The sequence below is a fragment of the Verticillium dahliae genome, genomic scaffold, assembly GCF_000150675.1.
Source record: "Verticillium dahliae VdLs.17 supercont1.18 genomic scaffold, whole genome shotgun sequence".
Taxonomy (NCBI): Eukaryota; Fungi; Ascomycota; class Sordariomycetes; order Glomerellales; family Plectosphaerellaceae; genus Verticillium; species Verticillium dahliae.
In genome coordinates this window covers 733,979-760,797 of record NW_009276923.1, presented here as the reverse complement: position 1 = coordinate 760,797, position 26,819 = coordinate 733,979, and the positions used below count along the sequence as shown (strand labels likewise).

Here is a 26,819-nt window from a genome sequence, read left to right as displayed (position 1 = left end):
CGTCGGCGCCGGCCAGTCAGCAGTCCTCTGGCTACGAGACGCGACACGAGACCGCCAAAGCTTGGGGCGGGCGCCAGAACTTTCAGCACAGTTATGGGTTGAAGAGTACGCCATCATGCCCATACCTGCACACATCCTGCTAACCCCTTTTAGTGACGCCGGACGACATTGCGGAAGGAAACGCTATCCTGGACGCGATGGCAAAGCACAACAGAAAGTAGCCACAATGGCCCGCCGAGTCTTTCTGGTTGGGTTGGGATGGAGACATCCCAGGTCGAAGAGGCGACACTTCGACGATACCGAACTAGGTCGACGAGTAGTTGCAATTGATCATCCATAAGTGTCTCGATCATGAGGCACAGCCTGCCGCGGTACTTCTCATAGCTGCGTCTGCCACTGTAGCCCAACGTGCAGCTTCCTGCGAAACTCCGACCCCAAGTTTTCGAGTTCAATGTTGCTTTGTCTGGCAAGAACCACAGTCATATGAGTCACCGCGGATTCAATCTGTGATTGGAGCTATGTGTATTATTGGAGAAATTTCATTGCCTGTCGCAAATATGTCCGAAATCCAGCGCTGCAGTCCAGTCTCAGATTATGATGCCCCTTCTACCCTCTGAAACCGTGCTCCCAGGCCATATGAAGAGGAAAATAGCAAAAATGTCTGAGAACCAGCCTCTCCCACAAGCAGAAACAAAAGCGACGAAATCCCCTCGAGCGCAAAAGACACAAGTAATATGCTGTGATAGATGATATTGAGCATCCTGCGTCCGAACCTCAGAAGCGCCCGTAACGTATCCACCCTCGCCGGCTCGGAGGAGATTGTCGGGGACCTCCTCACTTCGCAAGTTCGGCCGCCTTTGGGTTCTTGATCTTCGATAGTGTTTCCTTGCAGAGCTCCAGGTATTTCTCAGGGTTGAGCAGATTCATGACGCCAAGCTCGGAAAGAGTAAAGGGGTCGTGCCCGTCGTCCTGGACAGCACAGTCCACGACCTCATTCTTGCTGGTCTGAATCTTCTCAATCTTGTCGTCGATGGAGTTCGGTGATTTCAGCCTCACGCAGTACGTCTCTTTGCACTGTCCAGTGCGGACGACACGGCCGAATGACTGCTGCTCCCTAGCACTGTTCCACCACGCGTCGACAACAATGACGCGATTGGCGCACGTCAAGTTGAGGCCTTCGCTACATGTTCCCATGGTTGCGACCTGTTTCAAACACTTGTCAGCCCCAGGTCTCACAGCAAACACGATACACACTGGATACTCACCAAGACCTTGACAGTCGGTTCAGACTCGAATATGTTCTTGGCCTTGGACTTTTGCCTCGACAACATTTTGCCATAGGTGTAGACGAAGTCGATGCCCTCAAGCTGGAGCATGATGCCCGTCATCAGGAGCGTTTTCACGAATTGCACAAAGACTATGTCTCAATTAGCTCGGTCGGGATCCAAAGGCCCGTTTCACGTACTGATGCACTTGTCTTCGGGGAAATCTCTCCGCCATCTGAGCAGAGTGTCCTTGACTGCCGTGAGCTTCGAGCCCGCGGCCGGCATTCTGTTGTTCAAGACGAAAGCTGCCTTGATAAAGGTGGTATCGCGGGGCGCAAGCAAAGGCGTCACGCCTTGGTTGTCTTGTCCGACACGACGGTTCCTAGGGTCGGTGGCTGGAGCCGCTCTTCTGCGGCTGAAATTCGATCGGCTTGCCCGCTTCCTCTTCGATGAGCTTTTGATCTCGTCTTCCCTAGCTTGCTCTTGGGCGTCAAATTGAGTCTCCAGCGTACCGAGGGTGACTATCTTGAGGAATTGTGTCGGAGTGTTGCAGCGAGGACACTCGGTGCGTTTTTCGGTTTTGAGCCACTCGGTCAGACAACTGCCGCAGATGTAATGACCACACTGGTAGAGAAGGTGTCAGTTTATTCCTCCAGGAACAAGCAGGAGCTCTCATAACTGCCTATGACCTACTGCTTCTGCTTTCTGAGGATCAGAGACGTTATTTTCGCAACTTGGGCAGCCTACTGCTCGTATTTGGTGATAATCGATGATCATTTCAATGAGCGGCGCGAAGGAGCAGCACCGTGTTCCAAACTCCGAGCTGCCAAATGGGTTAAGGGTCTTTGGTTTGGCCACGCTTGAAGACCTCGCATCATGGTTGACTTGTCGCTCAGACCAGCATCCAATTTGATCAAGAGTGCTGGGTGTCACTGGCTGCGCCTCGACCTTTCGCACCATCTCAAGCAGCACCTGCAGCTCGTCCACGGATACGCCGTTCGGACCGTCATCCCGGAGGAAAGACTCCAGGGAATAGGCGTGCGACACCAACTGCCTGTACCGCATGTGACCGACATATTTTTTGTTGCCGGTCCTCGCGTCGTCGTCAGTGTCGAATATGATGTCAAGCCACCTAAGTACTGTCAGCCATGCGTTTTCTGATCAATGCTTTTCTCAAAGAACTTGCTCCTGGATGGCTTTTTCAACAGCAGTAAGCTGGACGTTCTGGTCCTCCATGTGCTTTTGGGGAAGTTTCATCATTCTGTTTCCGAGGAAAAGATCTTGATCCGTCCTAGGGGTGGTCAGAAGTCGTAGATCTAGACGAGCTGCAACTGAAAGCATACCTTCGATAGCTGTTGTTGGTCATGAGAACATCGATCCGATCTTTTGCATCGCTCTACTTTGTATCAGCAACCAGCCCACCCAAGCTTGATCGCTGCGATTGGGACTTGTGCCACTCACTGAAAGCACATAAACGTCTTTGAACTCCTGAAAGTTTGTGACATTTGTGCAACCGATGAGTTTTGTGTAAGAGTATAGCTCTAGAGCACAAATGTCTCGTCAGTACGCTCGATGCTTGTTTCTTGGATGCTGACCAGAGCGAACCTTCGATTCTATTGCTGAGCGGTGTGCCGCTGAGACCCCATTTATGATGTGCCTGGACAGCGTAGGCTGCCCGGAAAGCTGGCAAAGGTATTAGAGATGCGGGAAAATCAAGGTTCGACTCAAAAAGAAAAGGATGTACATACTCATTCCAGCATGCCTTTTGATGTTATGAACTTCGTCCAACACCAAGCGGAAGAATTGAACTTTGTGGAGCATTCCTCTGATATAATCATCGGCCATCGCGTACTCATCAGCCCCCAGAGGAAAACCTCGAACGCAGCCGGCAGGCTCTGCATCATCGCCATCTTCGTCGCTTTCGTAAACATGAGCAGAAGGGGTCGCCTCATAGCTCATTCGAAGCTCGGTATAGGTTGCGATTCTGTAATAAAAATCAGTGACTTGAACTCAAAGATGTCCAAAGGTCCCGTGTCCGGCGACATGATGTTACTCACACGATCCGCTTTCTGGCTAGGGCCCGGTGATCTAGCCGGCCATCCTGGAGGGTGGACATTAGAATGGTCTGATCATCATATGTCTCGCCAAGATGGGCGAGAATCTCGTTCCTCCACTGTCGAGCAAGCGAAGCGTTTGGTGCCACGACCAGCGTCGCCCCCTCTCCTGCGTCTCGTTTGGCATTCTCAGGTCGGTTGCCATGGATTGCAGCAAGAGTGACGATCGTCTTGCCAAAACCGGGCATGTCAGCGACAATGCCGCCCTGGGGGCCAATGTCAGAGTGCTCCTGCAAGACCCACCAGGCCGCGAGAGGAAGCTGATATTCCTTTAGCTTGGCAATCATACCCTTAATCTCATAGGATCGTTCTGGACCAGCTGGAGTGTCTTTGTTGAAGCATTTGACTTGGGCTCGACCGAAGACCTTGATGCCTTCTTTTACATCCCTCTTCTGGGTCTTGCCATGACGATTGTTGCCTACGCTGTTTGTGCACTTGGTGAGCTCTTTCATGTTGTCCGCCTTTGTGACGAAAGTGGGTTCTTGTTCTTCAACACCAGAGAACGAAGGCATGTCTGATGGGACAGCAGTGACAGACGTGACCTCGATGCTCTTCTGCTTTTTCTTGGACTTATTTCGAGCCGGCGGTGGTGGGATGAAGCCTGTTTGGTCCACGAGCCCTAGATTACTCACCATGTACTTCAGGAATGCCTCCTTGCGGCTGGCGGAGAGCCTGGCCGCATATTCGGCGACATTCTTTGCTGCGCGGCGTGGAGTCCTCGGCTTCGCTTTGGCCGGTTGTTGTTCTTTCTTCTCTTGTTGGGAAGCAACACGAATGTCGGTAGGGTCGACGTACTCGTCGTCGGAATATTCTTCTGGCTCGGACAATTCGCTGCTGCAGTCAGATTTGTCGTCGGCGTAGTCTGCATCCTTGTGCGATGCAACCCCCGAGGGAGGCACTCGAGCATCCTTATCGTCATCGCCGTCGACATTCATAGGCGCCTGCACCATGGCCCCCGGTCGGGCCATTGAGACAAGACATTCGACATCGTTGCCCTCGAGCTTGACGACGTTGTCAGAAGGAGACTTGGGACCAAGACCAAGAGAACCTTCCCTCTTGACGAGAGAAGGCTCTGCAGTCTCATCCCCCTCCATAGTCGTGAAAGCCTTGGTAAGGCAACGTGAGGTGAGGCAAGGTTCAAGGTAGAGAGGCAACAATGAAAGAAGACTAGATCAAGGTTGAGCTGAAAGAGGATGGGACGAAGGATATGGTGGGAGAGGTGGTCTGCATTGGGTGGGAACAGAATAGGTTTGAGAGTGTGAGTTGCTTTAAATACCTTTTCGATACCACCTCCGGAAGCAGTGAAAGTGCAGGTGCCCCGATTCGCGGAACGTGAAGGAAGCGGGAGGTGATTCAGACGGCAGTGGTTTCCTCGAATCTTTGGGACGAGGGCAGAGTGCAGGAAGGCGTCTTTGCAGTCCGAAATCTCTCAGAAGGTCTGAAATCCAAATAGCGGTATTGGCAGATGATGGTCAAAGGAAACATGCTCTGAGGAGGTACTTTAGGTGGGTAGGTAGGTGAGGCTGGCGCAAGCGGAGCGTTGAGTTGTCGAAACTGAGATCGCCTCAGGCCTCCAACATCTGTTCACACGTCACAGTCGGCAAGCATCAGATATACAACTGCCCCAACATGGCGGTCCCACACATATGATTCGACTCTACATACAACAAGCCGCCAATGTACATGTGCAAAGAAAGCCCTGCGTGAACAAGAACAACCGTCTCTCATCCTCATGCTGAACGTTAAAGGAAAGGGGGGGAAGGAACAAGGAAAAGGTTGTGGGATAGAACTCGAATGCTCCGCTGAAGGAGCCAAAGGGGGAAATGATGGTCAGCGAACGACGGTTCACTTGGCCTCATACCTTCCACTGACGACCTTCCGCACAAGCGGCACGTCGACCCACCTCTGGTCAGCTGGCAGGGCAGGCGAGTTAAGTTCTTCGTCGGCAAAAGGGTCATCTTCTGCGGCCGCGACGTCCTTGCCCTTGCCCTTCGACTCCTCAAGTCTGGACACGGAGATGCCGCTGCCGAGGGCGGCGCCTTCAGCGGGAGTGTACTCCCATCGCGCTTCGACGTGGCCCGGCTTTGGTTCCCCGTTCTCGGCTCCAACGATACGGCAGACGATCTTGTGCACCTCGGAGGTCAGGGTGAGCTCGGGGAGACGCCAGTAGACGAGCTGCTTCTCTTTGAGGTGGGTACCGGAAGGCTTGGTCTGCGCCCCGGACGCTCGCGCACCCTCATACGTGACGACGAACACGACATTGTGAAGTGTCACAGGGCCCGACACCTTGGCTGCGGGGTTAAGGGAGTACTGGAGGAGCAGGCCGAGCTTGTCGCCCTGAGGCTTCCATGCGGGGCGCAGAAGCAGTGGTGCATGCTCCGCGAGGGATGGCGCGTCCGAGCCGGCAATGTCGTGAACACGATAGGTGAAAGCTGTGGCCGTCTTGTTCAGGTGAGATAGGTTCAGTATGAACTGATCGGGTTGCTCAGGGGACACGTTGTGAACAAAGATGCGGTTCGGTCCGATGACTTCGAGGTTGGGGAAGTTGTTGATACGAATGCTCTCAGATTCTGCGCCATGGTCAGCGGTGGATTATCATTCATGATGCCGCGAGAGGGGGCTTACCTGGCGCATCCGAGTCGCCGTGGTATGAGAAGGCGATCTCGCCGCTGATCTTGGCACTCTTAACCACTCCATCCTCGAAGGATGCTGTAACGGTCTCGATGATGGACGAGTGGAGGCCAGGTCCGGTCATTTCGGGGTGCTTCTGGTGAGCAAGGCTGCTGAGCGAGTTGGCCGAACGAATGGACTGCGTGTCAGATGTGGCAGCGATGCTCGCCTCGGACGCCAGGGTGGCTACGGCCGAGGGGCGAGACGTTTGGCTGAGCAGCGGCGGCGACGATGGGAAGGGGTTCTCGTTCGTGAGATCCCGGCCGGGCGGTGCAGGGACGTAGATGGTGTTCCTAACATCACGCCTGCCCCTCACAGTGCCCATCTTTCGTGTTGGTGCGCTCATCTTGCCTAGGGTGCTGGCGACGTTGGTTATAGCCGCCTGGCTCTCTTCGGGGTCTTCTTCCTGGATCGGCGAGCTCTGAATGTTGAGTTTGAACATTTGTTCATTGTCCTCGGCTGCTTCCCGTTGCGCCTGGGAGATGGGATCCGTCGCTGGCGGAGGTACGGTGAAGCCTTCAGCATCCTTGTTCTCCGTGTCCCGCAGCTGCGAAGGAGGCGGTCCTGGAGGAGGAGGGACGTCTGAGACATCGACGGTGTCTGCGCCGTTGACCGCGGCTGATGATGTTTGGCTGAGTGCTGCATGACCAGTGGTCTCGGCAACGCCGTTGGTACCCTCATGCGGAGACCGCTCGTCCGATTCGCGGATCGTCTGCGGCGGGTTCGGTTGGTTCGGCGCGCTCGGTGATTCGGGTAGCATGGACAAACGGTTGTTCGCTTCTCCAAGGTTGCTTGACGATGTCCTAGGTGACAGTCCTGGTCGGCCATGGCTGCTACCCGTGCGCCCAAAGGATCCAGACTTTCCAGGGGAAAGCGACCCGAAGCCGCTGTGGACACTTTGCCGTCGGCGGCCGAGCATGGTGCCGATGCGACTGCGCAGCTTGGATTCTGTTCATAGGGTCAGTGGGCCATGTCGGAACATCTCTCTCGCGTGTACGCGAACGCATACCTGTCTTGCCTTCCTGCTTTGTCTCTTGCTTGGGCTCGGGTGGTGGTGGCGGCCTATGCTCGACGGGCACAGATCGCTCGCTTGTCGTGTCATCGGCAATCTGGCTGTGGTTCGGTGGTGCTAGGCTTTGACTCTGGCCCTGGCCGGCTGCGGTATGCGAAGTCTGCCGCGTCGACGGCCTCTTCTCCAGCCTCGGCCTTCCGGCTGTGGCGCGCTCCTGAAAGCTGGCAATCTCGAGTTCGGTGCTGATCTCCAGCATGGAAGCCAGCGTCTCGGCGGCCGTCGCCTGGCTGCGTTGGGCCTGGTCGCTCTCGTGCGTCTGGTACTGGGTCAAGAGGTCGCGCAGCTGGTTGACGCGCTGCTCGTCGAGGGCCTGGAGCGATTCGAAGATGAAGGGCGCCGACGAGTCCCACTGTTGCGTCGACGAGTTCAACTTGGACAGGGCGGCCTCGAGTTTCTGCGCATTGCCCTTTGTGCCTTTCTTCCCCAACGTCTCGACCTTCTTCTGTGCTTCGTCCAGGTCGCGCGCCATGCCGGAGAGGTTGCCAGAGGTGGCAATCATCTCCTGCATCTCCGGCTTGGTCCCGAAAGCGCGCAATGGGGCCTCGACGTCCCTGTCAATATTGGCGGCGAGCTGGTGGTGTGACTGCGCGGTTGCGTCGACGGCTTGGAGGATCTTGTCCCATGGCGCCTGGAAGACGCTGGCGGTTCTGTCAGCACGGGGAAAACACGCAAGAGAGCTCCAAGAGAGTCGAAGAGGGGATGTGAAGAGCATACCCGAGCTCGGATTGGGCGTTGGGAACCTTGAATTGGAGTAGCTTGCGGAGGCTCAAGACGTATTGCTCCTCCACCTTGCGGCGTTCCTGAGAGAGAAGTCTGTTCAGCATACAATTGGCCAGTGTGTATCTCCGAGTGACCTGTCCATCGGGCGTACCTGGAGCCATTCTGCGATTTCGCCATTGATCTTGTTTATCCTCTTTACTCGCTCGGTCAGGACGTGGACAGCTTGGGTCGGCTGGAGGGATCCCTGGAGGCGATAAAAAAAAAAGGTCAGCGAGTGAACACGAAGATGAAGCTCGACAGCTGCAATGGCAGGGTGGCAGCAGGTGGGAATGGGCGCTCACAAGCATGGACGGGTATTCGGTGCGCGTGGTGTCGTCCATTGTGTTGGTCAGCTCGTAGACGCTGCGCGGGGAATCATGTACAGAAAATGCAGTAACGTGGACAAGGCGAAGAGATCGCACGCATAGCGATGCGGTCTACACGGGGTTGCGGGTGCAATGGCCCAGGGCGAAAGACGAGTGGCTGGGGGTTTGCTGCGGTGTGTGTGTGTGTGTGTGTGTGTGTGGTGGCGGGCCAAGGTGAGGAGCATCGCGAGATGCAGTGGAAAGGTTCTGGGTTGGGTTGGGCCTTGAATCATCAATGCGGGCTGGCCTGCCACCGCTCCCGGGCCACAGTTCACACCCAAGGTACCTAGAGGTAGGTAATTAGTCGACAGGTCTGCTTACAGCGGGCAGGCCTGTGCCTTTGCTTGTGCCTGCGCCTGGAGCTGCGCCTGGAGCTTGGTGGAGCTCCAGACTGTCACGGGAGCCACGGCCCTGGGCCGAGCGCTCCATTGGGATGGCGCTAGGACGAATGAGATCATACACGATGCGAGGTTTGCTATTGGCCGAAGAGAGTCTGGGGGGACGAACGCATTGCGGGCCTTCATTTTAGGCACGTACATGTAGGTACGCAGGTACGTACCTAGGTACCTAAGCAGGCTCTCCCCAGGAAGGCAGGGACAGACGTGGCAGTGCCAGAGTGCCTCGAGTCATGTGATCAAGCCCATGGAATGGGACCATCGTTGGGCAGTGAACCACAGATCGGTCATCTCTATTTTATGCATTACGTCCGAGCATTCCTCTGTCATGGTCTTTATCGAATATTATCATGCCTGGGATCGCATGGACACGCGGCACATCCGTCATTGCGAAAGTTTATCCCATCCAATGGCAGCTTGACAAACGGATGAGCCAACCTGATATTCGCCCACCTGGCCATCGCCTTACACTTGAAGCGATGAACATGCGACACAGTCACACAACTGGACACAGCTTTTGGATCTTCAGATGATGAGAAGCAGATTTGATCATTGGTCATCTTTCGTTACACATCCATGACACCCCTGCAGCCCCATCCCGACTGGACACCCCATCGTGGATATCCAAGAAGACAGAAAAAAACAAAGATCCAAGCTCGCTGCATCATCATACCTCTTTCGACCCTTGGAGCCTCTATCAAACACCTGAGCTACATTTCATCGCCGTCAACTAACCTCGCACCCCATCCCCAAACCGACATGGCGGCCTTGTGAACCTCACGACAGCGAGACGCTTAGCAGCCAGCGTAAATAGCTAAAATCGGGTCAGCTTCCGTATCACCACGACACTACCATACAACAGGAGGCGGCACTTACACTGGGCGAACAGGGTGTAGGTATCGGCGTGGTTGATGTTCTGCGAGGCCGACAGGCTGCGGACGCAGGAGTAGCCGTAGCAGTTGTAGTCCTGGGTGCCGCGGATCTGGGTCAGGTGGGTGACCTCGTGGAGCGTGGTCGTGGCCTGGTCGATGGCGCGGCACGTGCGGCTCTGGGCCGGGAAGGACGAGAAGTAGTACGGGCAGTTGACCATGTAGCTCTGGCTCGGCAGCGTGTAGGCAATGACGCCCGACGAGCACGCCGGGTAGATGTCGGTGCAGTACTGGCGCGAGACGCCGCCGGTGGAGCTGCCGCACTCGGAGGCGATGCGGTTGAAGACGCCGGCGACCGTGTTGCGGGTGGCCGTGGTCGACGACTTGAAAAAGTCGGTCATCTTGGCGGCGGCGCCGGACGAGGCCGCCGAGGCCGCGGCGAGCGCCAGGCTGCGGCAGTTGGACAGCGCGTTGATCGTCGCCGTGCGGCGGGTGCCGGTGCAGTCGCTCTGGACGACGGCGCGCTTGATCGTCTCGTGGAAGTCACGGCGCACCTTGGCGGCCTCCTCGCCGTCGACGGTCGAGTGCACAACGTTGGACGCGTAGGTCGCGACGCCGGTCAGCTCGGTCGAGTCACTCTCGGCATAGGAGAAGCGGCCGTTGGCGCTGATGTCGAACTCGCCACCAGCGCTGAGATCGTGCACGTGGGCGACGTCCCAGGTCAGCTCGACAGTCTCGCCGGCAACGAGGACCTGGAAGGACTCCTCGCTGAGAGCCGTGGTATCCAGCTGGAGGCGGACACCATCAAACTCCACCTTCTTGGCTGTTGGTGCATGTTAGTCAAGGATCGTATGCATGCGTAGGAAAGTGTTGGACGGCACGCACAGCCAGAGAAGATCTCGGACTTCTCAACCTCGAGCTCATCGAGGATCGAGCCGGTCTTGAGGACCTTGAGGTCGGAGGCACCAGTGTTGGTGATGCTCGCCTTGATGACGGTGTTGCCGACCTTCTCAATCTTGATATCCAGAGGGCTGTCGCGCTTGCTGAGGTCAACAGAGGCGGCGGAGGCCAGGGTGGCGAGGTACAGGAGACCGGAGAACTTCATGATGACCGAGGGGCTCGAAAGAACTTGTGAAGAAGGAGTCTTGAGTGATGCTTTGTCCGCGAGATGAGTTTCTCGAGATTGTACTACATTTTGGGGGACATCGTGGGCCTTCTTATAGTCTGCCGAAGCTCGTCGCCTCCCCTACCCTCGTCCAGGGTCCAGATCCTGGCTTCTCAACCCCCCCGGCTGATGGCTACTCGACGCGATGCTGGAGTTGAAGTTGTTGATTGAAGTTACCTCCGATTCATCGTGGCACCCCACAGGCTTGGCAGGCTCCAATCCGGTAGTTGAGTGACATCGCCAAGCCTAGCTATGGTGTTGCCAGCGCTGCTTCTGCCGGACAGCAGCCACATTAGGAAGGAAGTCGGGAATGGTGGCACTCGGAGGCATTGGAGGCTCTTCAAGCGCCTCACGCCGTCAATGGCGCTCTGATTGCAGTTCGACCATGTCGCTTCATTGGTGTACGCAGCCTGTTTGGCCCCATGCAGCTCGGATTCCTGGGATATGTGTGGGGTAGCATGACAGGTGAGCTTGAGTGCGAGATATCTGGGGCTCAAGATCAGGCTGGTGGCTGCGGCAGATAGAGACAACGATTGGAGGCGCGGCCGGGGCCGACACCGGTTGTAGATCCGATTCACTTGCGGGAGGGGATCAAGATCCGGGGGGGTCTGAGGGCGATAGCGGAGGCCTTGCCTTTCTGGGAAGGAGGCAAGTATGGTGATAGAGATGCATGCAGTGATGCTACCCAACTCGCCCCTCTACTCTCCCTATTTTGCTCCAAACGGCCAATGAACAGAAAGAAGATCTCCTTGGTCAGTTTCGTATGCCGCGGCTGGGTCTTTATTTCAGGCGTTTCCCGCAATATCTCCCACCCTAACCGTGGCTAGGAGGCCCGTCAAGCAACGACGATCGCTCTACACCAGCAAACGACTCGGTTTGAGGCTTGCCTCATCTGACCAAGTGCCGAGTCCAGACTAGAGCTACAGCCAGCACCGAATTCAGGCTTGTGCTCCGTTTGCGGGCGGGAATATGTTCCCATATTTGGCAAGGAAGACAACTTGCCAAGAGCCGCAGTCGGTCCTTGATTTGCCCTTAGCCGGAGGAGGGCCTTGGTGAGTGCGTATTGCGGTACTTGCTTTTCCTCACATGGATCCATCACAATCTTTGTGTTCATGCGAGCAGCAAGCAAAAGGGTCTCAAATCGCCAGGGCGGGGAGCAGGCCGCGAATGTTGGTGCTTTGCAATGTGCGGTAGAGCGATACGGGCACAACAGCGTCTAACTCCAGAAGAAGCAACTCGATCAGTTCAAGGAGAATGATCGACAACGATAAGTCCCGGAGAAGCTGCTCCCAAGAGCTAGCCTTAGCCGTATCGCAGTTCGAGGTTCCGTTAACCAGAGATGGCAGGTGACGCTCACTAGGCCCATGGCATTTGCACGTCGTTGACTGGAGACTCTCTGGGGTTAACCCCGACATTGAGACTACCGGTGTCAAGTTGGCCCTTATCCGCTGCTTATCCGAATAAATAAAGGTTGGGACTGTGCGTCCCTTTGCAGAGCAGTAAGTGGGTGTTGCATCCATACATATGCCGTGCTGCAGGGCTGGACGTTTCCCACACATAGCTGCTCGGCACTCAGCGAGGCGTCCGCGACGACGCCCAAGATGTGCCTCATAATGCATTCCTATCACACGACGCACTTCGAATGACCAATAGCAAGCGAAGCCGTAATACTGATGGCGCTTTGCACAAGTTGTCATGTCACTTGCCAATCTCGACACTATGAAGTGTGCCATTGAAACGTTGTGCTTGCAGCATGCGTTGTTTCATGTTGCTGGCCTACAGAAGACAACACCACAGGACATGCGACTGCAACTCTGGAGTTGTTGAGCAATAGCCTAGCGATTTGCGACACAGCTGCACTCCAATCACCTAGATGCTGTCACCTTCTTATACTGGCAACATGGTGCCGCTGCGAACGTTCTGACCTGGAGTAGATCAAAACTTGGGAGTTTCTGATGTGTGTGAAGATCTTGATTGAGCCGGTACGTCTTGCCACCTCATGGCCCATGTTGGATCATCCCCAAGAAGGCAGGTCTCCATGCCAGGGCATGCATGGTTCGTGCCGAGATAAACCGAACTGCCACTGCCTACAATTAGCGATAGTTTCTCTCAGAAGACTGACTCGTGGTTCTTAGTCTGTTCCTCATTTCCATTGGACACGGAGTTGTCGGAGTCTTGGTGATGCAGACCTTGGAGTTTGATCAGCAACGTACCATTGCCGTGCTTTTTGACTTCACAACTTTCAGCCGCGGCCAACTGACATGATTAATGCAACGAGGCCACCATGACTAGGCTAGTAGAAGGTTAACATGACTGTGATTCTTCATTGGTTGTAGTCATGGCGTTGTATCTAAATTCTTGCTGCAGGGAGCAATTGGGTATATCAAGTTAAGGAGCAGGCCGTCAGCAACCTACTTCCCTCACAATCGTCGTCAATACTGCGGGTTCGGTAATTCGAAACGAATTTGACAATTCAGGTGACGTCGCTCAGGTCAAATGTGTCCCTACCCCTTGGTCTGGAACTTGGTACACTGTCCAAAGGATCGGGGCTGTATGACGATCACCATGTCTGTAGCGATCGGATCTTCGCATCGTATGCCCAGCGTTGCATTCAACGCCTGTGCATCGACCCAGGCGTTTGGATGAGTACATTAAGCAGCATCCCCAGGCGAGAAGCCAAAGCCTAGGGATGGAAGCATCGGTAGCATTGGGTCTCTGACTCCATGAGCCTCTTTCGCGGCCAGGGTCTTGGGTGTCTACCCTGGCGCCATGTGGGCCTGGAGCGCCCCGTAAAAGGCCGTGTAATCATGTGTCTGCACAGCAGCCATCCCGCTATTGAACACTCCGAGTTGGGTTGGCCCGCAAACCACTGCGGAGCGTAGGTAGCGCAAATACGACGAAGTCTCAGCTTCCTCTTGACTGACGAAAAATCATATTTGAATCTTAAACTCTTCTTGTCCATCGCTGTTAAGTGGATTTGGGCAAATTTTCTAAGACGTTGTGGGATCAACTTAGCTCACGCCTTTCTGTCGATGGATGACAGACAAGGCGTGGGCGGGTCACAGCCAACTGATCAAGGGCTTTCCTCCAACCTTCATCCCAACTATAAGTTGAGCTGCAATCATCATCCGGATCTCATCTCAGTCTTCTTCCCGAGCCTCATGTCGGGAATAGCCTGCAAAAAGCCTACTGGAACCAACGACAGAGAGACACCTATCGCTCATTGACGCTACCCCTCAGCTCTCGGCCTACCGACATGACGCCCAAGACTCCGTCTCGCGGTCTCTTCGTCGCGAGTGAGCCTCCCTCTGGCTCCCCAACCAGCAGCATGACTTCAAAAAAAAGTTCCATCCGGGATTGGATTTCCCGAACGCCATCCTTGCTCCGACGTTTCTCTGCGCCCTCTCGAAAGGCCGCTGCGCAGCCGACGGCTGTGCCCTCACCGACTGTAAACCTCGCTCAGCAGTCGCAGGATATGCTGGAGATCGCGGAACCCAACAATGTGAGGATTGTGTCCAGGGCAAAAGCGGCTTGGGTCATCAGTATTCTCACTGGTGTTACTTTTGTTGGCAACATGAGCACCGGGCTTGTGACAATATCCTTGCCCACGATTGCACGGGATCTAGGACTGGCACCGCATTTGCTCTTGTGGTATGTCTTTATAGTGATAAACGATGACGATTCCACAGTCTGAAGCTAACATCAACCGTGACAGGCCAGCATCCGTTTTTCCGTAAGAAGAGTTCTGCTTCGTCCACAGCTAATCCTCGTTCATCCTCTTTCTGACAATCCTCTCAGTTTAGCTAGCGCCTGCTGCTTAGTTGTTGCTGGCGCAGTCGCCGACTTTATCGGCAACCGCAACATTAACCTGATCGGCTGCTTCTTGCTGGCTATTTTTACCACAGCAGCCGGCGTCGCCGACAATGGCATCCGGTTCATCCTCTTTCGTTCCTTTCAAGGTGTAGCCTTGTCCCTCTGCTTGCCCACCACTATCAGCATCCTGACGAACAACTTCATCGCGGGACGCCAGCGCAATGTTGGGTTCGCTTGCGTCGGTCTCAGCCAGCCCCTAGGGTTTTCTTTTGGGTTGATTCTCGGCGGCGTTGTCGTAGACACGTACTTGACCTGGCGTTTTGCCTTCTACTTTACAGCCGGACTGATGGGGCTGCTGTTTTTGGTGAGCATCTGGCTTCTGCCGCAGGACACCCCTCGTGAGAAGTTCACCTGGCCACGATTCCTCCGCGAAATCGACTGGATTGGCGCCTGTCTCATATCGGCGGCGCTGGGGATCACGTCCTATGTCCTTGCGTGAGTCTACCGAGGCGTTCCGTCTTCGTCCGCATGGCTGATGCTTTGCACAGGGTCATCACCGGGAACATGGCCAAGGCCAAGAACGCCGAGAACATTGTCATGCTATGCATTGCTGGCACATCCGCTGTCTCTTTTGGGTTCTGGATGCATTTCCGTGAGAAGTCGGGTCGCATCGCTCTGATACCGAACTCACTGTGGCGCAAGAGAGCGTTCACCACCATCTGTCTCCTCGTCTTTCTCACATACGCTGTGCTCAATGGTGTAGAATACTTCCTCAGTCTGTTGTGAGTAGTCCGTTTTTTTGGCTTGTGTATGCTCGGATCTGACAGAATTGCAGCTTCCAAGAGGTCCAACTGCTGTCCGCGCTCGACGCGGCCATTCGCTTCTTTCCCGAGGTGGTCGTCGGCATTCTTCTCAACCTGTTCACAGGACTTTTTGTTCATAAGATCAACGCCAATCTCCTCATTACGGTTTCGGCAGCCTTGACATGCGTTGCACCGCTCATAATGGCCTTCATTGATCCGGCCTGGAACTTCTGGGTCGCTGCCTTCTGGGCCGCAATCGTGTGCCCCTTCAGCGTTGACGGTAGGAACCCCGAACTTCGGGATACAAGCTCATTGTGAACGCAACTGATCGTCCCATAGTCATTTTTACGGTCGCCAATCTCATCATTACGGATGCATTCTCTGAGGGCACACAAGCCCTGGCAGGCGCCGTCTTTAGTACAGTCGCTCAGTTCGGGCATTCGGTTGGCTTGATGGTCATGGCAGTCACCTCGAACAGAGTCACAGCCAAGTCTTCTATTGAGGACAAGGAGTCGCCTGAAGCTATCATGGAAGGATACCGTGTGGTTTTCTGGCTTTGTTTTGGGATGCAGTTGATGGCCTGCTTTGTTAGTGTCTGGGGACTCAGGGGCGTTGGCAAAGTCGGTCTGAAGCGAGAGTAATTTCAGAGCGTTGTTTAGAACAAAGTGAAGAGGTCTTCCACAGTTGGTCCGCAGCAGATGGAAGATAGGTCGGGGGTCGGAATACATCTGGATCCTGGCCCTCCGCAGCTAGGAGGGCCCTCCGCAGCCTATATATATACGTTTCTCGTAGCCCTTAGCCTCTGACCGACCCCCTGCTTGGCGGCTCCGCAGGGAACCCGCAGGGTCCCCTGACAAGTAACGCCAAATCTTCAGTATGGCGTGCAGGTTGCAATAAAAGTAAACCGAGTCTCATGATACAGATAAGTGTTTATGTTTTCCTCACGCAGTGTTTCTTCGCCTGTGTGAAATTTGGCTTGACCAACGAGTGCTTATTTGAAAACGGTAAGACCGGCTAGTGAACATCACCAATGCCGTACGTCGCGACCGAAAAGAAGGGAAAACCACCAAAGTATCGAATCAATGCGCAAGAGGGAACAGGAGTTTGCCGGCGCTCCTGAAGACTCTCTTTCGCATTATACGATATTCTGGCTCCGGTGTGCTGTTTGTAGGGGTTCTGATCTAGTTCGACTGCGGAGGTACCCTCGGCACCCTGCCACCAATAATGTCCGAAGTCCGGCATGAGGCCGAGCTTTGCACCCGGTGAGATAAATAGAAACAGCTGCAGCCTGTCCACCCACGGAATTGACATTTGAGCCTATCAAGTTGTTCAACGATCATATTCCAAGTCATTGTTCACCATGTCCATTACTTTTCTACGTCATATCCGGCCGACAAAAGCTGTTGCGGCCATTGCTGCCGGGGGCATCAGTCTGGGCATTTACTCACGCATGATGACCGACAGCGCTCATGCGGACTCGGGAAGCCCATCAAAGGTGTTTGGCAGTGGTCCTGCTTTCGTTTCGTTACCTTTAGAGAGCAGCGAAGTTGTCAATCACAACACCAAGCGTCTCCGTTTCAGGTTACCAGACGAAAATGCGGTCAGCGGGCTAGCTCTCACCTGTAAGCAAGAATCAGACTCATGGCGGGTAAACGGCCTCTAATAGTCCCTCAGCCGCCGTTTTGACCATATCATGGCCGAAAGGCCGATGGCTCCCAGTAGCAAGGCCATATACACCCATCAGCCCATCAGGTACTGCTCGTTACTGCGTCGTCCATGCAAGGCTCGTACTCACAATGATGCAGATCAGCCTGGAACTTTGGACTTGCTTGTGAAGTTGTATCCAGACGGAAAGCAGAGCACGCACCTGCACTCATTATCGCCCGGCGAGACACTCCTCTTCGCTGCTGGGTTGAAAGGCCCCGCATGGAAGCCGAATGCCATTCCCCACGTCACACTGATTGCTGGCGGAGCTGGCATTACGCCAATCTATCAGCTAACCCAGGGGATCCTGCGGAATCCTGAAGACAAGACAAATATCACGCTCGTGTTCGGCATCAATACGGACGCGGATGCCCTGTTGAAACCCGAATTTGACGCCTTCGAGAAGGATTTTCCCGGTCGGTTTGAAGCCATCTACACCGTGAGTCGGCCGGAAGCGGGCTCTCCACTCCGACAGGGTCATGTCACGAAGGCGCTTCTTGAAAAGGTTGCGCCAAATCCCACTAAGCAAGAGACTAAGGTCTTGTTTGCGGACCAGCGGCGATGGAGGCGACGCTGGTTGGCACGAGGGTTCACCAGGTGTATTGGGACAGTTGGGATATCGAAAGGATCAGGTTCACACTTTCTGGGGAGAACCCACGACAATTTCTTACGAATCTGGTGCAGGTCACTGAAGCTCATCGCAGCAGGTTGTGACCCCAGGCGTGTTTCCCTAGACAAGCATTCGCGAGAGATTGCGAGTGCCATTTCTGATGTACAATACTAGACATAGAACACTACATAGCACCGGAGGTTCTGGCATTATCGTTCTAAAATTGACAACTACCGCTCTGTCCTCGAAACCTTCCCTCTCAACCAAGGTGTCTTCTTGGACCAAGTCTAACCAAAGATCTTGAGGCTGTCCTATGACTCCCTTAGGATGCCATACTATAAAGCTTCCGCATGCTAACCCATCTGCATCAACGCCTTGCTCCAACTGAATACCACACCTCAAGTGCGGGTATTTTTCGTTGACATGTACGAAGGTAAAAGCAAGAGGTCGTAGGGATGCCCAAGCGGGGTTCGGCGCCGAACCTCGTTTTTGCGGCATGACAAATCCTGGTTTAACAGCCACATTTATTCCTCTCCCGACCATTCGTCGTCATCACCACTTGGGTACTCCTGATCCTCATCTTCATGGCCAGAACCATCGTCATCGCCTGACTCAGAGCCAGGAGACTCATGAGAACTTTGCTTCTCAAATTCTTCCTCTGCTTCTACTTCATCGTCTCCAGACTCGGACTCAGACGACCCGGTATCTTCCTGAGACTCTTCGCTGTCAGAGACAGGTGACGGCTTCTGCTCTTCATATGGAGCGAAATCTCGATCGTCTTCATATGCAACCGGCGCTCCATAGTCATGACTGTCGTATCTTGCCTCGTCATATGGCCTGTGAGCATATTCGACAGGGGCCTCTGCAGCTTCGGGTTCGGAATCAGAACCTTCTTGGACTTGTCAGATTATGTCCCGGCCATTTTCATATAGGACAAATCGTGAGCAAAAAAAACTTACCTAGAGCGTTGGCAAGGAGAGCTCCGCCCACTGCTCCAACAGCTAAGCCGCCGGCGACACCCAGGAGAGCACCGCCGTACCCACTTCCTTGGCGCTTTTCCGCCAGGTTAGGTCTATGCTGTTCTAGGCCGTGATACCCTTCGGCATAGGACGCGCCACCGTGTTGGCCGAATCGGTAGTCTTGCACAGGGGCCTGTCCATACAGGGCGGCATTCTGCCCATAATGGTGTCCAGCGTAGTAGCCAGCTGCTTCACCAGCGCCTGAATGAGCGTCGTAGACCTGGTCCTTCGAAGCATGCTGCGAGCCGCCGTATTCTCCATCATCAACAGCCGTCTTGGGAGGCTCCCATTGGGATGTGCCTGTTGTCTCGTCCACGTAGTACCATCTCCCATGCCGCTCGTCGAAGCGCTTGATCCAGCCGTCAGGCAGCGCCGGCGAGCCAGGACGACAGTCGCGGCCACCAAAGTCAGACTGCTGGGGGTGGTATTCATCTGCCGGCGGCGGCGCGGCATATGCGCTGTCTTGAACATAGGCCCTTGCCGGGTCACTCGTGCTGTAGCCCTCGTGGGACCGTTTGTATTCGGCCTGGCCTCGCTGGGGGCCGCTGGGGTAGCCTGTCGGTGGGGCGCCATCGTAGCCGCTCTCGTAAGCGGTGGTCTGGGTGTAGCCGTAGTCTCTGGGCCCTGGAGTCGCGCAAATCAGCCTGGGGAAGATGGGCGAGAGGACTGGGCTGCATGCGGCGACTGAAATTGTCATGAGACATCAGGGGTCCAGCCTAGGTACCTACCTGTGTAGCCTTCGTGGTCATCCGACTCTTGGGTGCTGAGACCGCCAAACTTGGCGGCCAGTTCGAAGAAAGACATGTCAAAGGATAGTGAGCGGTCAAGAACGCCCGAGTTGAAAGCTTGAGGATATTAACGTGGTGTTTGGGAAATCATGTCGCGAATAAAGATCATCGTGGGCGGGGTGAAAGAGGCCTCACCCCCGCGTCCTTGTCCCTTGGCGGGAGTGGGAGGACGGCAGGAGGAAAGAGACTTGCAGCTGCCTCGTCGGCTACGTGCAGGTGGGTTTTCGGCGATGGACGAAGGCCACATCAGGGGCAAGGAGCAGGTGCCAGCGAATAGGTGCATGATCGATTCTGACATGAGCATGGCTGGTGGGGTCTTGGACTACATTGCCATGTGAGGGGCATTGCGTGATGTTCTCTTCGAGTACAATGATGCCGTGTGGGATGTGCATCTGCGGTAGCTACCCCAAAGATCTTGAAGCACTTGCTGATGCCTGTAATTTGACTTCACATCTGTCAACAGGTGACATCCATCTAGGTAAGGTACTCGCTGTTTGGTGATGTGGGGCAGGGGGAGAAGAGCGGGAAGGTGCCCCACCGTCCAATTCTGATGGGGCCAACATTGTGTGTACCCTTCCAGTCTGGGTGACAACATTCCAGAGCGTGATTGAACATATCAACAGAGAAGTGCTAGGCTGTTTGGAAGGCTTCAACGTTTCGAAGTCGCCTGACTACGAGCAGAGGTCCTGGTCTGCAAAGACCTTGCGCCTACTGACCATCGGGTTCTGTTCGGGTCCGACACATTGATGACCGATGAAGTAAGCGGCCTCCACATGAAGGAAGCAGCCAGGGTCGCTTCAAGTGCACTTGCATACACCTACACAATTCGACATGATCATCACATCACTGTCATAACATCAGCACAACGAGTCGCCCAATTTCCCCATCAAACCACAAGGTTCTCAAAAAGAGGATCAGTTCTTCATCAGGACAATGTTTCATCATGATGACGAAAGTCGCTAACAGACCCCTGTTGTGGCAGCAGCGAGTTGCCTGCCGACAAGGCATCATCTGGAATGCCCAATTTCGATTTCAAAGGTACGAAAGCGAATCCGCGCACAATCAAACCACCACCACGTTGCTCGCTTTGAACAACGTCCACAGGGGAGAGGAAAAAGTCACCGACTTTATCTTCGATCACCCGCTGCGACGACCGCGACCAGAAGATCGGGTCTTTCGACCGCGTATGTCCCCGAAACGCACTTGATTCGACATCCACGGACCAGGGACTTGGCACCGGGCCGCTCGTCGGCCGTGTCGGCCTTGCAACAGACAAATCCCGCTGTTGCTACGGGTACATTGCACCTGCTTGGAGAAGGGACCGGGCAGTCGGAGTCCTTCACTGGCCGTTCCCTTGCCATCAGAAACCCCGTCAGAAGCTGACAAAGTGTTCCCAGAGCAGGGTCTGGCAGTTGCGCGTCGCCCGTGTAGAGGGGCGATCTACGCGGGCCTCGGTTGCTTCCGGCGCTCCGACTCCGACACAACTGACTCGACGTCAGGTAGGGCCATGATATCACCTGGCCCACGCAACACCTCAGCCCTTTTGTGGCCTTACCTGGCCCTGCCATGGATCGTCAGCCTGGAAGAAGCGGGCTAATACGCCACATCACACATCAAGAATACCCTAAGCATCGACGGACGAATGAGTGCGACGAGAAGATACGTGCCCGGCCGGTTGGTGCATTCTTAGTCGGAATGTCAGCAACGACGTTGTTGGATGGACGCCATCCGCCAATCCTTGACCCGAGCTTACTGATGGCCTCCCCTGTGATACTTCGAGAGGCGCCCGTCCGTTCTGCAAGCTGGAAGCATTTCACCTGGTAGAGACATCGACAGGTGCTGTCTCAGCAGCGTACGTATAGGTAATAGCATGTGCGTCACAACATTGAGCGGTGGGTTATTGCCCGACTTTTGCTGGCCCAATGCTCCGACCCACCAAAACCCACCAAACCCACCATACTGAGCCTTGCTGGAGCCGCGAGCTGGGGGTGTCCGGGAACCCTGCCAAACTGTTCCAGACCTAGCCAAGGGTCTAAGACACAACCACAACGCACTTACTCGACGCTTTCGGTATGCACCAGCACCCCGAGCCTGAACTCAATACTGCCAGGTACGCGCTGGCGATGGGCCGCAGCTCAAAAAATGGCACTCTGAGCTGCCTTAGCTACTGAGCTGGATGCAGGGTGACGACATGTTCGGCGCTCGCCTGCTCTCCGCAATGCCCTAGCGCGCGCTGTGGTCTACCATTGTGGCGGCCATCCCAGCACTGAGCAGAACGGAGGCCCGGGGTGTTCTGTCGGCATGTTATGTTGGTCGATACACGGCGCACTCTCCCAAGTCCGCAAACAACAGAACGATGGGCTCATTCCAATCGGCTTCCAGGGACTTCCCCGAGCCTCTTGGTGCCATACTTTATCTATGCAGCTCGTCCCCAATCTGGGTCACTTGCCCTTTCATTATTCCCAATTACATTTCTGCTCTTCACTTTGCCTGTTTGCCGAGGGAAGGCTTCCGTCGATAATCACACCACTCACATCAAAGTCGCCGAGACAACCATCGAAACATCTATTAGTTAGCGCACCGTCGTCTTCACGATGAACGGGCACTCGCCAGCTGCTGATCCGCCTCGCGAGGAGTCGCCCATCCGCGACACGGACCAGTACTCGCCCACCGAGACTGCCTTTGCGCCCATCACTTCCTCTAGCCGGCATCACCACAAACACTTCGAGAGTGACGCCACATATGGAGAAGGCAATGGACTCCAACGCCGGGATTCCACCCTCATCATGGAGGAGGGTGACCGGAGGGAACTGCGCAGGATCGCCACGGCCATGTCGCAACGTCGCCGGCAATCCTTGGCGTCCTTGCCAGAGGGACAGGTCCCTGACTCCTTTGAAAGTGACAGCGATCCGGCCATGGACCCTACCAGCAAGTCTTTCGACCTGAAGAAGTGGCTACAGAATACCATCGAAGCTTTGCGGCAAGAAGGTATCAGCTTGAAGTCGGCCGGCGTCTCGTTCAAGGACCTGAGTGTCTCGGGTACCGGAGACGCCTTGCAGCTTCAGCAAACAGTCGCCTCCGTGCTCCAAGCCCCCCTCAAACTGGGAGAGCACTTCAGTTTCGGCAAGAAGGAGCCGAAGCCCATCCTCCGCAGCTTCAATGGCCTGCTCAACACCGGCGAGCTTCTCATCGTGCTTGGCAGGCCTGGCTCCGGCTGCAGCACGTTACTGAAGACCATCACAGGCCAGCTCCATGGTCTCCACATGGACGAGAAGTCCGTCGTGCACTACAACGGCATTCCGCAGAAGGAGATGATGAAAGAGTTCAAGGGTGAAACAACCTACAACCAAGAGGTGAGAACCGTCCCGTCCCGTCCTGCCTGCAGGAGAAATACTGACTCGAGCTCTTTTCAGGTCGACAAGCACTTCCCTCATTTGACTGTCGGCCAAACCCTTGAGTTTGCTGCTGCCGTCCGCACACCGTCGCACCGCATCCACGGCATTTCTCGCGAGGAATATCACAGAAGAAGCGCTCAGATTGTCATGGCAGTCTGTGGTTTGAGCCACACCTACAACACCAAGGTTGGCAATGACTTCATCCGCGGTGTTTCGGGTGGCGAGAGGAAGCGTGTCAGTATCGCCGAAATGATGCTTGCTGGCTCTCCCATGGCGGCGTGGGACAACAGCACCCGTGGCCTCGATTCCGCAACAGCTCTCAAGTTCGTCCAGTCTTTGAGGCTCGCTGCTGACTTTTCCGGCTCTGCCCACGCTGTGGCAATTTACCAAGCCAGTCAGGCCATCTACGATCTTTTTGACAAAGCCGTCGTTCTCTACGAGGGTCGCGAGATTTTCTATGGCCGTGCCAGCGACGCCAAGGCGTACTTTGAGGGGATGGGCTGGCATTGCCCCCAGCGCCAGACTACTGGTGACTTCCTTACATCTGTGACCAACCCACAGGAGCGTCAAGCGCGCAACGGCATGGAGAACAAGGTGCCGCGTACCTCGGACGAGTTTGAGCGGTACTGGCTCGCATCTCCTGAGTTTGAGGCTCTTCGTCGCGAGATCGAAGAGCATCAACAAGAGTTCCCCATTGATGCCCACGGCCAGACCATTTCTGAGATGCGCGAGAAGAAAAACATCAGACAGTCGAGGCACGTCCGCCCCAAGTCGCCATATACAGTCAGTCTGGCCATGCAGGTCAAACTCACGACGAAACGAGCGTACCAGCGTATCTGGAATGATATTTCGGCGACTGCAAGCCATGCAGTCATGCAGCTCGTCATTGCTCTTATTATTGGTTCCGTCTTTCACCAGAATCCAGATACAACGGCAGGTCTCTTTGGCAAGGGATCCGTTCTCTTCCAAGCCATCCTGATCAGCGCTCTCTCTGCCATCTCTGAGATCAACAACCTGTACTCTCAACGTCCGATCGTCGAAAAGCACGCCTCGTATGCCTTCTATCATCCCGCAGCAGAAGCTATAGCTGGAATCGTCTCCGACATACCGATCAAGTTCATCACTTCGACTGTGTTTAACGTCGTTCTCTACTTTCTTGCCGGCTTGAGAGCGGAACCTGGACAGTTCTTCCTCTTCTTCCTGATCACGTACATCTCAACCTTCGTCATGAGCGCCATTTTCCGGACACTCGCAGCTGTCACCAAGACCGTCTCGCAAGCTATGATGTTGGCTGGTGTCATGGTCTTGGCACTAGTCATCTATACCGGTTTCGTCATCACTGTCCCGCAAATGCACCCCTGGTTCGGTTGGATCCGCTGGATCAACCCAATCTTCTACGCTTTCGAAATCCTGATCGCCAATGAGTTCCATGGCCAGAACTACGAGTGTGACACCATTGTTCCGCCTTATTCGCCGCCCGTCGGAGACTCTTGGATCTGCACGACTGTGGGTTCCGTCCCTGGACAGCGAACTGTGAGTGGTGACGCCTTTATGGAGACGAACTATCACTACTACTACTCCCACGTTTGGCGCAACTTTGGTATTCTCATCGGCTTCTTGATCTTCTTCATGATTATCTACTTCGCAGCCACCGAACTCAACTCGACGACGAGCAGCTCTGCCGAGGTTCTTGTATTCCAGCGCGGCCATGTTCCCAGCCACCTCAAAGACGGCGTCGACCGCGGCGCCGCCAATGAAGAGATGGCTGCCAAGGCTGCGTCCAAGGAGGAAGTTGGTGCCAACGTTGGATCGATTGAGCCGCAGAAGGATATCTTTACTTGGAGAGACGTGTGTTATGACATTGAGATCAAGGGCCAAGGGCGCCGGCTTCTCAACGAAGTTTCTGGATGGGTCAAGCCAGGCACGTTGACTGCCCTGATGGGTGTTTCAGGTGCTGGCAAGACAACTCTTCTCGACGTCTTGGCCCAGAGAACTACCATGGGCGTTATTACTGGCGACATGTTTGTCAATGGGAAGCCTTTGGATGCCAGCTTCCAGCGCAAGACGGGTTATGTTCAGCAGCAAGGTATGTTCCGCGTGACTCCAGGTTTCTCATTCCTTACTGACCAGTGTAGATCTCCATCTTCAGACGTCCACTGTCCGTGAGAGCTTGCAGTTCAGTGCTGAGCTTCGCCAGCCCAAGACCGTGAGCAAGGCTGAGAAGCATGCCTTTGTCGAGGAAGTCATTGACATGCTCAACATGCGCGACTTTGCTGATGCCGTTGTCGGTATTCCCGGAGAGGGTCTCAACGTTGAACAGCGCAAGCTCCTTACCATTGGCGTCGAGCTCGCAGCCAAGCCTAAACTTCTTCTCTTCCTTGACGAACCCACGAGCGGTCTTGACTCTCAGAGCTCTTGGGCCATTTGTGCGTTCCTGCGCAAGCTCGCAGATGCGGGTCAGGCTGTCTTGTGTACTGTGCATCAGCCCAGTGCTATTCTGTTCCAGCAGTTTGATCGCTTGCTTTTCCTCGCAGCTGGCGGCAAGACGGTTTACTTTGGCAACATTGGAGAGAACTCGCACACGCTCCTCGACTATTTCGAGACCAACGGCGCTCGCAAATGTCACGACGACGAGAACCCGGCTGAGTACATGCTTGAAATCGTCAACAACGGAACCAACCCCCAAGGGCGAAGACTGGCACAGCGTCTGGAACGGAAGCCCAGAGCGTCAAAGCGTCCGAGACGAGCTTGAACGCATCCATGCTGAGAAGGCTGCCGAACCAGTTGCTGGTGAGCACGAGGCTGGTGCTCACTCTGAATTCGCCATGCCCTTCACCGCTCAGCTCGTTGCCGTTACGCATCGCGTCTTCCAACAATACTGGCGCATGCCCAGCTACGTCTTCTCCAAGTTTATCCTCGGAACTGCCGCTGGTCTTTTCATCGGTTTCTCTTTCTACGGCGCTGAGGGATCTCTCGCTGGCATGCAAAACGTCATCTTCGGCGTTTTCATGGTCATCACTATCTTCTCCACCCTCGTCCAACAGATCCAGCCTCACTTCCTGACCCAGCGCGCTCTGTACGAAGTCCGCGAACGTCCCAGCAAAGCCTACTCTTGGAAGGCTTTCATGCTTGCCAACGTCGTCGTCGAGATTCCCTACCAGATTGTAACGGCTATTCTGATCTACGCTTGCTTCTACTACCCTATCATCGGCGTCCAATCTTCCGCACGTCAGGGGCTTGTCTTGCTTTTCTGCATCCAGCTCTTCCTCTATGCGAGCTCGTTCGCACAGATGACCATCGCCGCCTTCCCGGATGCCCTGACTGCTTCCGCGGTTGTCACCCTCCTAGTTCTGATGAGCTTGACATTCTGCGGTGTTTTGCAGACGCCCGACAACCTTCCTGGATTCTGGATGTTCATGTACCGCGTCTCGCCCTTCACTTACTGGGTGAGCGGTATTGTCTCAACGCAGCTACACGATCGACCCGTCACGTGTTCGCAAGACGAGGTTTCCATTTTCAGCCCGCCTTCCGGTCAGACGTGCGGCGAATACCTCCAGGCTTTCCTCGAGCAGCCCCGGGCGTGCTGCAGAACCCTAACGACACTGATTCTTGCCGCTACTGCTCACTCACCGTGGCTGACCAGTACCTTGCTGGTAGCAGGATCTTCTACTCGGAAAGGTGGCGCAACTTTGGCATCATGTGGGCCTTCATCCTCTTTAATATTTTCGTTGCTATTGTGTCATACTGGGCATTCCGCGTCAAGAAGTGGAATGTGAAGAAGCCCAAGAAGGCTTGAGGGGATGATTCGTGATCGAGTCTCTTTCGCACGTTTCTTTGTGTATTCTTGATACAATCCTTTTAATGGTGGTGGAGGTAGTACTGCAGAGTACGGAGTCTTTTACTTGCAGGGAGTTCCGGACAGGGTCTGTTTTCATATCTAACTTAATTCACTTTGTGTTTCACAAGCTCTTGAAACTGGCTACTGTGACATTTCATGATCATTCTCTCTATAA

General features: G+C 54.9%; 7 protein-coding genes across 7 annotated transcripts; 3 read left to right on the top strand and 4 right to left on the bottom strand.

Moving 5' to 3' along the window:
• Window positions 1-834: 834 nt before the first annotated feature.
• On the bottom strand, window positions 835-4,473 carry VDAG_08032 (uncharacterized protein; the record flags this gene model as incomplete). The annotated part of the gene is made up of 9 exons (XM_009652798.1): window positions 835-1,203; window positions 1,266-1,417; window positions 1,466-1,889; window positions 2,013-2,397; window positions 2,609-2,661; window positions 2,727-2,806; window positions 2,871-2,948; window positions 3,014-3,249; window positions 3,323-4,473. 9 exons carry the CDS (start codon window positions 4,471-4,473, stop codon window positions 835-837), a joined length of 2,928 nt encoding a protein of 975 aa, XP_009651093.1.
• Window positions 4,474-5,224: 751 nt separating this feature from the next.
• On the bottom strand, window positions 5,225-8,221 carry VDAG_08031 (uncharacterized protein; the record flags this gene model as incomplete). The annotated part of the gene is made up of 6 exons (XM_009652797.1): window positions 5,225-5,949; window positions 6,005-6,997; window positions 7,059-7,768; window positions 7,836-7,921; window positions 7,993-8,085; window positions 8,183-8,221. 6 exons carry the CDS (start codon window positions 8,219-8,221, stop codon window positions 5,225-5,227), a joined length of 2,646 nt encoding a protein of 881 aa, XP_009651092.1.
• Window positions 8,222-9,434: 1,213 nt separating this feature from the next.
• Window positions 9,435-10,614, bottom strand: VDAG_08030 (metalloproteinase; the record flags this gene model as incomplete). The annotated part of the gene is made up of 3 exons (XM_009652796.1): window positions 9,435-9,454; window positions 9,517-10,332; window positions 10,395-10,614. The coding sequence occupies 3 exons, from the start codon at window positions 10,612-10,614 to the stop codon at window positions 9,435-9,437; spliced, it is 1,056 nt and encodes a 351-aa protein (XP_009651091.1).
• Window positions 10,615-13,930: 3,316 nt separating this feature from the next.
• Window positions 13,931-15,931, top strand: VDAG_08029 (uncharacterized protein; the record flags this gene model as incomplete). Its single annotated transcript, XM_009652795.1, has 5 exons — window positions 13,931-14,325; window positions 14,671-14,982; window positions 15,036-15,269; window positions 15,323-15,570; window positions 15,630-15,931. The coding sequence occupies 5 exons, from the start codon at window positions 13,931-13,933 to the stop codon at window positions 15,929-15,931; spliced, it is 1,491 nt and encodes a 496-aa protein (XP_009651090.1).
• Window positions 15,932-16,650: 719 nt separating this feature from the next.
• Window positions 16,651-17,895, top strand: VDAG_08028 (NADH-cytochrome b5 reductase; the record flags this gene model as incomplete). The annotated part of the gene is made up of 4 exons (XM_009652794.1): window positions 16,651-16,912; window positions 16,965-17,042; window positions 17,096-17,433; window positions 17,797-17,895. The coding sequence occupies 4 exons, from the start codon at window positions 16,651-16,653 to the stop codon at window positions 17,893-17,895; spliced, it is 777 nt and encodes a 258-aa protein (XP_009651089.1).
• Window positions 17,896-18,128: 233 nt separating this feature from the next.
• VDAG_08027 (uncharacterized protein) lies at window positions 18,129-19,427 on the bottom strand (the record flags this gene model as incomplete). Its single annotated transcript, XM_009652793.1, has 3 exons — window positions 18,129-18,493; window positions 18,564-19,247; window positions 19,352-19,427. The coding sequence occupies 3 exons, from the start codon at window positions 19,425-19,427 to the stop codon at window positions 18,129-18,131; spliced, it is 1,125 nt and encodes a 374-aa protein (XP_009651088.1).
• Window positions 19,428-22,005: 2,578 nt separating this feature from the next.
• VDAG_08026 (ATP-dependent permease PDR10) lies at window positions 22,006-26,769 on the top strand (the record flags this gene model as incomplete). Its single annotated transcript, XM_009652792.1, has 4 exons — window positions 22,006-22,764; window positions 22,825-24,892; window positions 24,942-25,452; window positions 25,511-26,769. 4 exons carry the CDS (start codon window positions 22,006-22,008, stop codon window positions 26,580-26,582), a joined length of 4,410 nt encoding a protein of 1,469 aa, XP_009651087.1. The 3' UTR covers window positions 26,583-26,769.
• Window positions 26,770-26,819: the final 50 nt, after the last annotated feature.